Here is a 12523-nt window from a genome sequence, read left to right as displayed (position 1 = left end):
TTACGCTGAATGTGTTTTGTGGTGGATGGGTATAGTTGTTTTAGAACCGAATATTACATTTCTTTTGGCTGAATATGATTTTTTCATGGTAGAATAAAACATCTGTGGCTATATATAGTATTAATGTAAGAGATTGCAGTTTGGTTGCTAATTAACTTCTGTGTGAAATATAGCATTTTTATGGCTAAATACAACAATTAGGTTTGTGTTTTTGGTCGCAAAATATTTCATTTTTGGGGCTTAAATTGTTTTATGGCAAAATATTGAATTTTTGGGCTAAATACTGTATTCTTTTTATATTTGTGTCATAAATACATTTGTGTCTCAAGTGTTTCCGCGGCATTTTGTTATATATATAGTTTTGACTTTTGGCTGCCGAGTCTGCCGATACCAGCCACTGATACTTAAGACCCCCCAAAAAATCTGACATTAAGTCCTCCTAGGCTGTAGTTGGCGCTATGCTGCAGGCAGTTGACAAATGACACATTGGTGAATCATCATCATCTGTCAAAAAGAAAGGTGTTTGTTGATCATTTCTCATCATTGTGTTAAATGGAGTTTTGTATAGCAAAGTATTAGCGGTATCAGTGAGTACTCAGAGAGATTACTTGCACTGGTTTGGTACAATTTTCCCCACCATTTCTCCAATGTTGCCATTGAGTTGCATGCAGTTGAAGGGGGGAAAAAAAGACATTTGAAAGTTAAAACCCTGCTCTATTGCCCCTGACTGTGCCACACACACACTCAAGGTTTTTCCAGACTTTTTTTTTTTAAAAGAGCTTTGTATTGATTCGGGGCCCCCGCTGGGGAGAGAATGGCGATGTTCTGCGCTCCCTGGGAGAGTTCACGCCGACCGACTGACAGTGCAATAGACCGCGGGGTGCTAAAAGGTTCGCTTTTTCCAGAGCCGCTTCACCTCCAGGAACTTTAGCTAACACATTTCTGCACTTTGCCTTTTATTCCCGTTTGCGTGCGTGTGCGCGTCCCAAAAGTTCAAAGACTTACCAATGGAATTTATGCAAATCGCGTCCCGGGTCTGATAATCCGGCGGTGATTCGACGCTAAATTTGCTGATGAGGCCAAGTCGGTCCGTATCATGGCTCACCGTGTGAGTGCGTGTGCTCGCCCATGTTGCCGGGAACCATCTGGAGCAACATGGCGCAATTAAAGTCCGCCACTCATGAAAGATTGATCCATCCCTGCTTTGTGAGTTTGATGTGGGAGGTTAAGAGGTGTGTGAGAGTGTGAAGGTGTGTTTGTGAGAGCGTACATCTGGTGTGTGCGTTTGAGTCTTCGCGTACAAGTGTGTATGTGAGCATGTGTGTGTACAGTATGCGCATGGAAATGTAGTGACATACTGTCACGTTCATGACTGGGGAGGTACTGACTCCTCTGAACCGGGAAAAAAAAAAAAATACTAGCCTATATTAAGTGAGCTTCCCGAAACGTTTTACTTAAGTTATTAAGCGACATGAGAGCAGGATGTTTATTGATTTTTGTACTACAGTCCAAGGTGATTAAGGCCAGCGGGGGCCGTGGCGCAGTTGGTGCATTCCTTGTCACCTCTTTCAAATATGTTTATTTTTATTCTTTGATTGTAGAAGGCTTCTATTGATTTTGAATCCGACCCAAGCAGACGGATGATTTCCGGTGGTCATTTTGTCAATTTCCCCCTTCGCTTTGTGGGACGGTGTTGCTCTGTGAGAAAGCAAGGTGTCTATTGATTTTTGGACTCTATCCAAATGGAGATAATGGGGGGGGGGGGTTCAAAAACACGCAACCTGGGGAAATAGAAGACTGTCTTTGCAAAACTTTTCCAAATTACCCTGAAAGCTTGTTTCCTTGTTTGACAGCAATAATGCAGGGCGATGTGAAATTTGATTCTGATTTTTTTTCATTTTTTTTTTATTGTGTGAAATGTGTAAGTATGCGATGCATTCTGATGGATCGTTGTCGGAAATAATACAAACAAAGTAGAGCAACAGGAGTTGTTCCTTCTTTCGATCGCTCTTCATCTATTTGGATCTGTCTGCCTGCGGCGACGCTTTGAAAGGCATGTGGCAAGTCAGTTTGTGCGTGCGCGTGCCTGTTTGCACGTGTGTGTTTGTGCGGCACTATGATTAAGAGTTTTGAATAATTGATGATTGCATCCCTCATTAAGTCCCAGTTGTGTTCTGCTGCAGGCTCCCCCGCTCTATTTTTACGCCCCGCAATTGTGCTCCATTCCACTCTACAGATGGAGTCGATCCATCACTCACTTTAGGCGCGACCGAGGGTGGGGGGGGGGGGGTGGGCGTAGTCCACAGGGGCCTGCAGTGGCTTCTAAATCACATTGAGTGGACATCTTTAGCAGGGCGGCGACACGATGAGCATGAGCTCCATAACGCTGACATTTTCTTGCTTGAAACTAGGTTTGTGATGGCACATTGTGTTCGGAGTTTTGCTGAAGCGTCTTACAGTCGCTTACTTCACGTAACTTCATGTGTATATTCTTCTTAAAAACAAGCAAAAGGGAAAAAAAAAAAAATATTTGTCGTTAGTGAGGTATGAACTCTGAAGATTAAAATGACTACGCTTGCAAAAAACAATCAAACCAAAGCATAGTGAACCAACTAATGAAAACAGCCAACTGTAGTAAATTAACCGACCGTAGTAAACCACCTGTGATAAACCAACCATTCAACTGGAGTGAACCAACCTACAAATAATCCAACCAAGTGTATTAAGGCAAACAATTGTAGTCAACCAACCACCCTTAGTACTACAACCAAACAAACCGGCCTGCCGTGTTTAACCAAACAAACAAAAATGCTATCTGTAGCAAACCAACCAACTGTAGTAAACCGACCAACCAGCCAACTAACCATAGTAAAACTCAGAAGAAACCAACTTATTGGTAAATCAACCAAGTAAACAAGCAAACAGACAGAAAAACCAACAAAGCCGGGAAACCAACCAAGCAATTTACCGACTGTAGTAAACTAACCAACCAATTTTATTATACAGCCAACAAAATCAACCAACCAAACCAGCCAACTGTTGTAAATCAACCAACTTACTGAACTAAACAAGCAAAGTGATTACAGTAAAACAACTAACCCTAGTAGACCCACCAACTAAACCGATCACGGTAAAACAACTAACTATTGTAACCCGATTTGGCAATAGTAAACAAACCAAGCACATATTTAATTTGCTCCATTTCTTGCCTCAACCTCTTATTTGGCAGTCAAACAGTAACACAAATTTGCATCGTTAGCGCAATTAAGCGGTGTCAAGCCTCTCAAGGAATAAGCACAGCTGTGTGTCACAGTCGGTGTCTTCACAAATACAACAGAGCTGTTCCAAACTCCAATCACAAAACACAGATTTTTTTTTTAGCACTTTCTCCCTGCAGGCAAACTGCTTGGCGGGGGGTCGCGGCCGGAAGGGTACCCAGGTCAAGGGTGGAGGATGGGCAAAAAAGGGTCAAGTGCCCAGCTCTGGAAACCACATTAAACCGACCAAGTAACTAACCAACTCTAGTATTAAAAAATTCAACTGTACTAAACCAATCAAGCAAACCAGCCGTATAAAACAACCAACCAACTGTAGTAAACCAACCAAATGTATAATCAACCAGCAAAACAAAACCAAGTGCAGTAAAACATCTGACCCACAAAACTAATTGACTGTAGTAAACCAACCACCCAACCTAACTGTGGTAAGCCAATGAACTTAAGTAAAATAACAAAAGTAGTAAAAAATCAGAGTTATGAGTTGTTCTGCTTAAAATAAAAGTCTTGTTTCGGTCAAGAATCAATATGACACCAGCATGGAAACGGGTGTTCCGAACATTACGATAGAGTAGTTTATCATATTTTTTTAAATGTTTGCTTAATTCATCTGTTTCTAAAACCCGTAGGACAAACACCAGTAATTTTAGTAATTGTCCCCATGGTAGATGACGGTAATTAGCCAAATGCCCGTCAGTAGATAACGCAAACTAGCTCTGACAGGCACATTTTACTCTATTAATTTATGGTATTTATTTCATATTTAAGTATTCTGCAGATTTTTTTTTTTCCTCCTTTCACCAAATGATTAAATGGATGTTTTATACAGCCTGTTAAGTTAAACAAAATATCAATTGTCACTGTAAGTAAACAGAGCTGCAATTGAGTGTTTTTCTGAATAATTATTCAATGATTTACCGTGAAAACAGCTCTGAGACAATAGCCAATAGAAGCTTTTGATAGAGGTCAAGTGGTATATTAATGAGTTTTTGGGGTTGTTTTTTTTTTTAAACAGATGAATGGCTTATCGATCATCAGAGCAGACTGCCCCAAATGTTATTTCACAGCTTCAGAGCCGAGGAACCAAATTACTTTAAAAACAAATCAACTCCGTCTGAGTCAAGATATCAAACGTGCGGCCGCCTGTTAATAACTGACGTCTCTTCGTTGCGCTGGGCAAAGTTCAGCGATTGGCTGCGGGTAATTTGACTCATTGAAGACACACTCAGACAGACTGTGAACGTCGGAGGACTTTCGCCCTGGTAAGTCTTTATTTCTTCCGTCAAGATTTCGCCTTTTCGAGAATGTTGCGGTCATCTGGAGAGACGTAATCGCTTGTTGGCTTTGATTCGCATCTGTCGTGTCCGTTTGGCTGCACTTGAATGACGCAATTTGACAATCTGGGCCAACGTGTCAGAAACACAAAGATAAATAATATGTTATTTACATAAATTTTCTGAAATATGATAGACGGTCTGAAGGTTTGCCTCAGTCATTGTCTTAACTTTTTAAAGGATATCCAACAACAGGCAATGTAGGTGATCAACCGCTTGACTTGAATCTACTTTATTAGATTGGCGTTTGAGTCAGAAGAAAGAAACATACATTGCCATTAATCCAAACTCACTTATGAGAAACCAGCCACCCATAGAAAAACAACTAACCAACCGGAGAAAACAAACCAAATGTAGTGAACCGACATAACCAAACTAACCAACTGTAATAAACAAAGCACTCAAACGGCAGTAAACCAACAACCACCCAAACTAACCTACTGCAATAAACCAACAAACCAAAGCCAATGATGAAATGACAACTAATCAACCGTAATAAATTGCCAAACCATAATCAACCAGCCAAACATCCAACTGTAGTAAGCCAACCAAACTAACCCGATTTAGTAAACCAACATACCTAACCAACTAACCAACTGTGAGATAAAACCAACCACATGGTGGTAAACCAACCAAACAACCAACCAACTGTAGTAAACCAGCCCGAGCAAACTAGACTATTTCACCAACATACAAACTTTTTGAGATGATTCATCATCACGTTTATGAACTATGTCGTGGTTAGCATCCCTCCCCTCTCTACTTGTCCCACCAGCAATTCACACCACTGCTTCAGTGACGGGACTTCGAGCTGTCATTTCAAAAAACGATTTTCATCCACGTTGAGCAGATCACACCGCCAGCGTGACCTGACAGCAGATACGTTGTTGGCAGGCATAACCTTTAGCACGCACCGACACCTGGATTATTCATCTACAAGGGTGTGGAGTCGTGCTGATGATAAGCGCAGAATGTTAACAGTGGTAGTGGTGAGCTGGTTTAGAATTGGGGAAGGAAACTTTTCTGTTCCCAGTGTTCAAAGCAACGGTCCCTCAAAATTCAGCTCCAAGCACCAAAACACAATGTGTCCCATTTTGTACCGATGTCCCGTTATGACCGTTATTTCCCATGATCCTCCATTGTCTTAAATGCTGTCCCTTTTCTCATAGTGTGTCATTGTTCCCCTATCATGTCCCTCATTTGTCTTAACATGTCTCATGATGCTCCATTGTGTTCCACTGTTTCATAGTGTGAAGTAATGTGCCCTATTATGCCCTTTTATGTCCTATAATGTCCTCTATTGATTCACAGTGTTCTGTTCCGTCCTATAGTGTCCCATAATGTTTCCTATTCTGACCATTTCTTTCTCAACGTGTCCCTCATAATGTCCCATATGTCTCATGATCATCCGTTGGATCCCATTTTGTCCCACAGTTGCACATAATGTCCCCTGTAGTGACCCATCATGTTCCATTATGTTCAGAATGTCTCACAATGTCCCTATTATGTTCCAAGATGTTCCATTGTATCCCAACACATCTATTTTGTACTATTTGTCCCCATGGCGTCCCATCAGGTCTCCTATTATGACCCAGAGAATGGATGGACGTAGCTCTGAACTTGTCCGTCCAGGACTAACCCTGTCCTATCCTTGTCTAGTCCTAGTCTTCACTAGTAATCATTTTCCATAGATATTTATCTGTTATTTATTTTTGTCTTTGTGTATCAGGTATTGTCAGGCAAGGACAGGACAGAAGTCAATGACTTGTGTGAAGCTTGCCGCGTCTCTCCAATCAGTTTCTTAATATCATTGTGGGTCAATTAGATTCAGACACAAACTGGATTCTATTTGCACATCCCATTGGTGGAGATGTCCCAAAAGTGTAGGTAACCTTGTGAAGATGGAGAAAGACTAGGGTGGTTGGCTATTGTGCACGGTGGAAGGGGGTGCGTGGGGGGTGTTGAGGTGTTCCACTGGTGTTGGGTAGTGTCCAAATACATCCCAGCTCCGTTTCTCCCTTTCCGTTTGCCTGGCGGACTTTATTGATGTCCTGGCACCAGGCTCCTGTTGGCAGCATTCTGGCCGCTGTTACACACACACGCACACGCACATACACACGCAGAGATCCTGACATGGGCAGCCTGTTGGCAGCGTCCCATTTATGGACGTCCAATTTACGACACGCTCTGGTCTGCCCGCCAGACTCGACTGGCTGAACCCAGACGCTGGAAGGCGTGTTCACATCCCACTTTGAGGCTACTTTTAGCTCAGACGCCCGCTCGCTCACTTCCAGGTCAACGCTCCCCTACAGCACCAGTCATTCGGGATGCGTATCTCTAATCCAAAGGCCGACGCTGCGCATTCGCAATACATGTAAAGCAGCTCCCGATGCCATCAAATTCACTCCATTTATGATACGATATGATTCACACTAATTGAGGTATTATCAGTTCCGGGTAATATATGATACGATCCGCACCAATAACTATATGATCAATTCACGGTGGACGACTGGTTAGCAGGTCCGCCTCACAGTACGGAGGTCAAGGGTTCGAATCCAGGCTCCGGCCTTCCTGTGAGGAGGAGTTGGCAGGTTGTCTCCGTGCCTGCTCGGGTTTTCTCCGGGTACTCCAAAAACACGCACGGTAGGTTGATTGAACACTCCAAATTGTCCCTAGATGTGACTGGGTGTGTGAATGGTTGTCCGTGTGCGCCCTGCGATTGTCTGGCAACCAATTCAGGGTGTGCCCCGCCTTCTGCCCGAAGACAGCTGGGATAGAGTCCAGCGCACCTCGTTAGGATCAGCGGTTCGGATAATGGATGGCTGGATAGATTCGCCCCAGTTACGACACAATTAATCACGATCCGATACTGTAGACTCCGATTATGAGATTATTCCCTCCACTTGCGTCACGACTCATTACTCTTTTGATACGATAGGATTCACTCCAATTACATTGCACTACTCTTCCAAGTGGGTATGCTTCGTGCCAATGACGGTACAATACAATTTACCCACAAATTGATGAATTGATTCATTCAAATTATGTTCGGATTCACTCGATGACGATTCACTCTGATTATGATATAATATAATGCATTTGGGTTCAATTGAGATACAATAGCAAACAATATGCCCGAAAGTTTGCTTAGTCTGGCCAATGGCATCGTAGATTATGATTATGATGATGCATCAGTGTTTGTCTTTTCGACCAACTGGCGACGTCTTCAGACGGCAGCGCAGTGCCTCAGTATCGGCGCTTGAAGAGCTCAAGGGCTTTTTGGAGGGCTTTTAGATATCACCATGTTCCTCCTTCTGGGGACTGGAGCTGAGATGCAGCACTCCTGCCGAAGAAGTGCCGTCGTCTTCTGGCTTCCTCCGGAGGAACGAGCATATGTCTGGAGCCGAGGAGACATCTGGGGAGTGGCTCGGTGGCACGTTTTTACCACTTCTTCGCCGCGACTAGCAGCTGTTGCGCTTGCAATGTGTTGGATTGGTTGCAGTGTGGTCGTGTAGGTGGAATTTTAAAAGCTTGACTCCTTTTATTTCAATTTTATAAAACCTTCACGGGGGACGCTAAGTTTTCTCTGGCGTGGGATTGGTGGCGTCCAACTGCCTGACTGCAGTTTTTTCGATAAATAAACCCTTTCCAATAATGGCATTACACTCAAACAGTGCAAATGAGCTCCTCTGTGTGCGTTTTTTTTTTTTTGCAGAGCTTCACCAAAATGTAACGTGTTGTTCTTTCTAAAAATGTGCCTGGAATCGGTTTGCTGCTGCCACTTGGGGAGGGGCTTTTACCAGTTCAAATGCTTGATCGGGGGTTTTATAATATGGGGATATTGAGCCTCCTTTCTGAAATTTAGATCAGGAGAAAACTGACAAAAATAAGAACTGGAAAATGTAAATGGCAACAAAAGATCAAATATAATAATAAATGAAATTAAATCACGTCAGACGGACTTGAAACGTCATGACTTCAGCCTTAGCCTTCTCTCTCACCGCAGAAGATAAACATTTTAAATATTTCTCTTTAACATAGTTGACATGAGTTTGAAAAGTAAAAAAAAAAAAAAATCCTGCTATTACCTAGCGCAAATCAAGTTTTACAAAAAAGAATGTCAGAACTCGTTGCAAGCCACTTCAAAGATTTCTAGTTCGGGGATTTTTCAGCATATCGCAGCGAGTCTATTCAAAACCCGAGACTGTCTTTCCTCTCTCAAAGTGGATTTCAAATATTTACCATTGCTTTGGCTTAAGTAAACCTAGCAGGTTCAAATAAATACATAAATGCTTTCTTTCTTTGTCTCAAGCTGTTCCGCCGCTGTAGTTGAATGAGTCATATGAAAGGTGCCATTTCAATTGTGTAGTCCTTCACTCACTGATTTCTCTTGTGTATTGTTTCTTTTTATTTTTATAAGCTGCTTCGGCTCCACTTTCAAAGTTGCTTTGTAGCTGTGCAGTGAAGTGCGTCCCCAATATCTGTTTAGTTCATTTGCAAACTCATTTTTTTTTTTTTGGGTGGGGAAGAATCTGTCAACTATCATTCAATTATCGATCGTTTTTGTAGTCACGGCGTCATATTGGGACGTCTTGGTGCCAAGGAACTCTGTTGGTTCATTTCGACATAAGTAACGCTTGCAATCTACAGGCAATTGGAAACCATTTTAGGCAGGCTTCAATGCAGATTTTTTTGCGATTTGCGTCCACTCTGGGGGGAAAAAATGTTTTGATAAACCTTGGCCGAGGTCTTCTTAAAGTGATGTTCTGTGGCCTTAGAGTGCCTGCAGGGAACACCGAGTCAAGTGTGTGTGTGTTTTCTGGTCCAAGTGGAGGATTAACCAAGCTGCCTTGCGTCAACGCGAGTTCCAGATGCCGCGTGAAAAGCTTCGGCTCGAAGGGGGGGGATGAACAAAATTTGGAGGACACAAAGGCGAGAGTGGGAGGAGTGTGGAAGGAGGGTTTACGCTCCGTCCTTTCTCTCATGAATTTACTTCCTTTGGCTTCCCATTGCCCCTCTGCCCCCCCCCCCCCACACTCCCCACGCCGCCCCCTTTAGCCCTTGTTCATTACCATCCTCTCTGTTCCCTCACCCTTTACTTTTCTCCCCACTCACCTCTCCCTCTCTCTCTCTTTCTGTCTCTCCATCCATCCATTTGCTGGAGCAGCCCCGCAGATAATGCCTGTAATTGGAGTGACTCGCACTTTTCCAGCGTGTTTGGACCAGATAAAGAATATTGTCAGCGTTTTGCCGACACGGCCTCGGCTGGTGGAATTAAATGGACTCTGTTCTGTTCCGTCGGCAGCAAATTAAAAGGCTCTCAATTCATCTGCTCTCGCCCGAGGCTTACAGGGGGGCCTCGTATTCACACAGAAACACCGTTGAGAGTGATGGCGGCGGGTGGGGGGGCGGGCTTATTGGCGGGAGATTCCCCCCACACCCGACCCCCGTCTTCCTCAAGCGGTGCCTGATGCTTTCGTTTCGTTCAAGTCTGCTCTCGAGAAAGGGTAGATGGAGAAGAGGAGGCCGGGACTGAAATTCTAAGGGCAACACCTATGCTCACGTGACTTATTCACTTGTTTGGGCACCTGGAAAAGCTGGACCGCATTCGGCTTTCCGTGCATTCACAGTGCAAATCTGAGAGGTGTATGACTTGTATTGACGGCTGTTTCAGTGAACACACTTGGTAGACTCCAAATACTGTAGACGGTGCGCTCAAGCTAAAGCGGCCTGCGAAAACGTGGACATATTTGTTCATTTTCCATCTCAAAAGTGGTGAATTATAATTATGTGCAGTGAACCGTTTGATATTTGGGAATTTGTCTCATCACGTGTTTTTTTTTGTTATTCATGTTATTCAGTAATAGTATTGCCAAAGCAGTATTGCTTTAGCGGCATAATGATGTCAACTATGTTGAAGTGAATTGAGGAGTTGAATTCGAGTTTTAAAGGTGGGCAGAGAGGGGGGCTTGCGTAACGTTTGACGGAAGGTCATTCCAAAGGTAGGGAGGGAAGAATAGAATGTTATTCTTCAGTGCATTAATAAGGTCTGTTTATCGATGTTGAATAAACAAAAGCGCTTTAAAATAATCTGTCATCGGTTTCATAGACATTTTATGTATCAAAAGTACTAGTGAGATCAGTTACCTGGTATCGGCAACCGTGAGTACTCAAGAGTTGAGTACTTGTAAATGGTGTCATTCTGGGAAAAAAAAAAAAAAGTGTTATTGTTTCCGTGATAAAAGTCTTTCAAAAATAAAAATGAAGTAAAATCAGTAGATTTAACGGTGGCACTTGCGGTAGCCGATGACAAATTTACTCACACTGTCACATATTTGAGGGGCAAAATGTGACCAGGGACACTCCGGACCCCCGATTCAGCACAGAGTCTCGAATCTGTGCTGGTTACAATGAAGCCTCGAGACTATGAAGTCATTATGAAATGAAATTACGCAGTCCAGTGTCAAAAGCTGTGGCTCATGGTGGCTTGTTAAAGACCCAAAACACCCCAAATTGGCTCAGAACAAAACGTGACAAGTCACAATTGATAAAAACGGAGTCCTTTTTGTTTTATAACGCCTTCATCTTGGCGATGCAAATCTGTTACCGAAGCAGCGGACACCCTGAGTCGCGTTATTGACAGGTAGTGTTGAGCGGGTCTCTACACTCCACCGTTACCACGGGCAACATGCACTCAAGGCCCAGTAGAGCAGCTCATTGTCATGCTTGCCAGCAGTCAGAACATGCTCACCTTAAATCAGGGATGGGCAAACTTTTGCGCTCAAGGGCCATATCAGGGAGTGATGGGCCAAGCCATTCTAAGATGAGGTAGAATATTACAAGATGTATATGCATTGTCTTTTGTCCAAATTCAATTGTATTGCATTTTATTTCCTAAACTGACTTTTGTCTTTTTTTTTTTTTTTTCCTCTTTCATCTTGACAGCTCGGCGTGGGTGTACGCCGGACGCCGCGTCAGGGCTGAAGCCCCGCCACCCTACCTCCCATGAGCCCGTGTGCCCGGACACGCACACCCGGCGCCGCCACGCCACGCACGCACGCACACCCGGGGCCCACGCACGCACCCGGCGGCCCCCGCCGCGCCAGTCCAGCCGAGCCCGGTCGGAGCCCGAAGGATGTCGACGGAGACGGAGCTCCAGCCGGCGGTCCGGCCCGGCAGCCTCAGGCGGGACTCCAGGAGGAAAGGTACTGCGGATTTGACCAATGTTACCAACCATCTCTTAAAAGCAAGAAAGCCGCCGATTTTGAGTCGCAACAAATTTCCCGTAATTCATCGCGATTAAACGTATTTTTCAACTACAATTTTTTACGTAGCTTGGAACCGATATTTACTTGAGTAAAATCTTGGAATTAATCTGGTAAAAAATTGATAAAAGAGTATAAATAATAAAAAAGTATATTCTCGGGATGTAACGATTCACTCAAGTTTCGATTTTTTTTTTTTTTCAGTTCCCGATTTTCGATTAGATTAAAAACAAAAAATTGCTACCACGCTTGCCTCTGTGCACTAGTGTGGTTCTGCAGCCATCCATACGCAATGATGTTTGACGCAAAAGCGTCATTTGATGTACAATTTCAAAATGTGCTATGCATCTGCCCGCGACCCTATATAGGATAAGCGGTTTGGAAGATGACATGACATGACATGACATGACATGACATGACATGACATGACATGCTATGCATCTGGAATGAAAAAACGTTTCAAGACATCATTTTCTAGATGAATTCAATCAGCTCGATTTTTGATTAATCGAATCAACAAATCGGGTGAATCGATTTTAAATCGCTTATATATATACTGTTTATGTGTGTGTATATATATATATATATATATATATATATATATATGTATATATATATATATGTATATGTGTATATGTATATATGT

The 12523-nt window shown here is 43.2% G+C and overlaps 1 protein-coding gene across 3 annotated transcripts in view; it reads left to right on the top strand.

Annotated features, from left to right (window-relative positions):
* dab1a (DAB adaptor protein 1a) overlaps positions 1 to 12523 on the top strand; it is a 190563-nt gene that overhangs the window by 120860 nt on the left and 57180 nt on the right. For all 3 annotated transcript variants that reach the window (XM_086047316.1, XM_086047315.1, XM_086047317.1), the window contains one exon: positions 11558 to 11817. In XM_086047316.1, the coding sequence (XP_085903442.1) occupies positions 11748 to 11817 (70 nt within the window). In that variant the 5' untranslated portion in view covers positions 11558 to 11747. The remainder of the gene's footprint in view (positions 1 to 11557; positions 11818 to 12523) is intronic.

The sequence above is a fragment of the Filicampus tigris genome, chromosome 12 (genome assembly GCF_054856515.1).
Source record: "Filicampus tigris isolate MCC_2025a chromosome 12, RoL_Ftig_1.0, whole genome shotgun sequence".
Taxonomy (NCBI): domain Eukaryota; kingdom Metazoa; phylum Chordata; class Actinopteri; order Syngnathiformes; family Syngnathidae; genus Filicampus; species Filicampus tigris.
The sequence above is the reverse complement of the archived record's forward strand: the minus strand, read 5'-3'. Positions and strand labels throughout refer to the sequence as shown.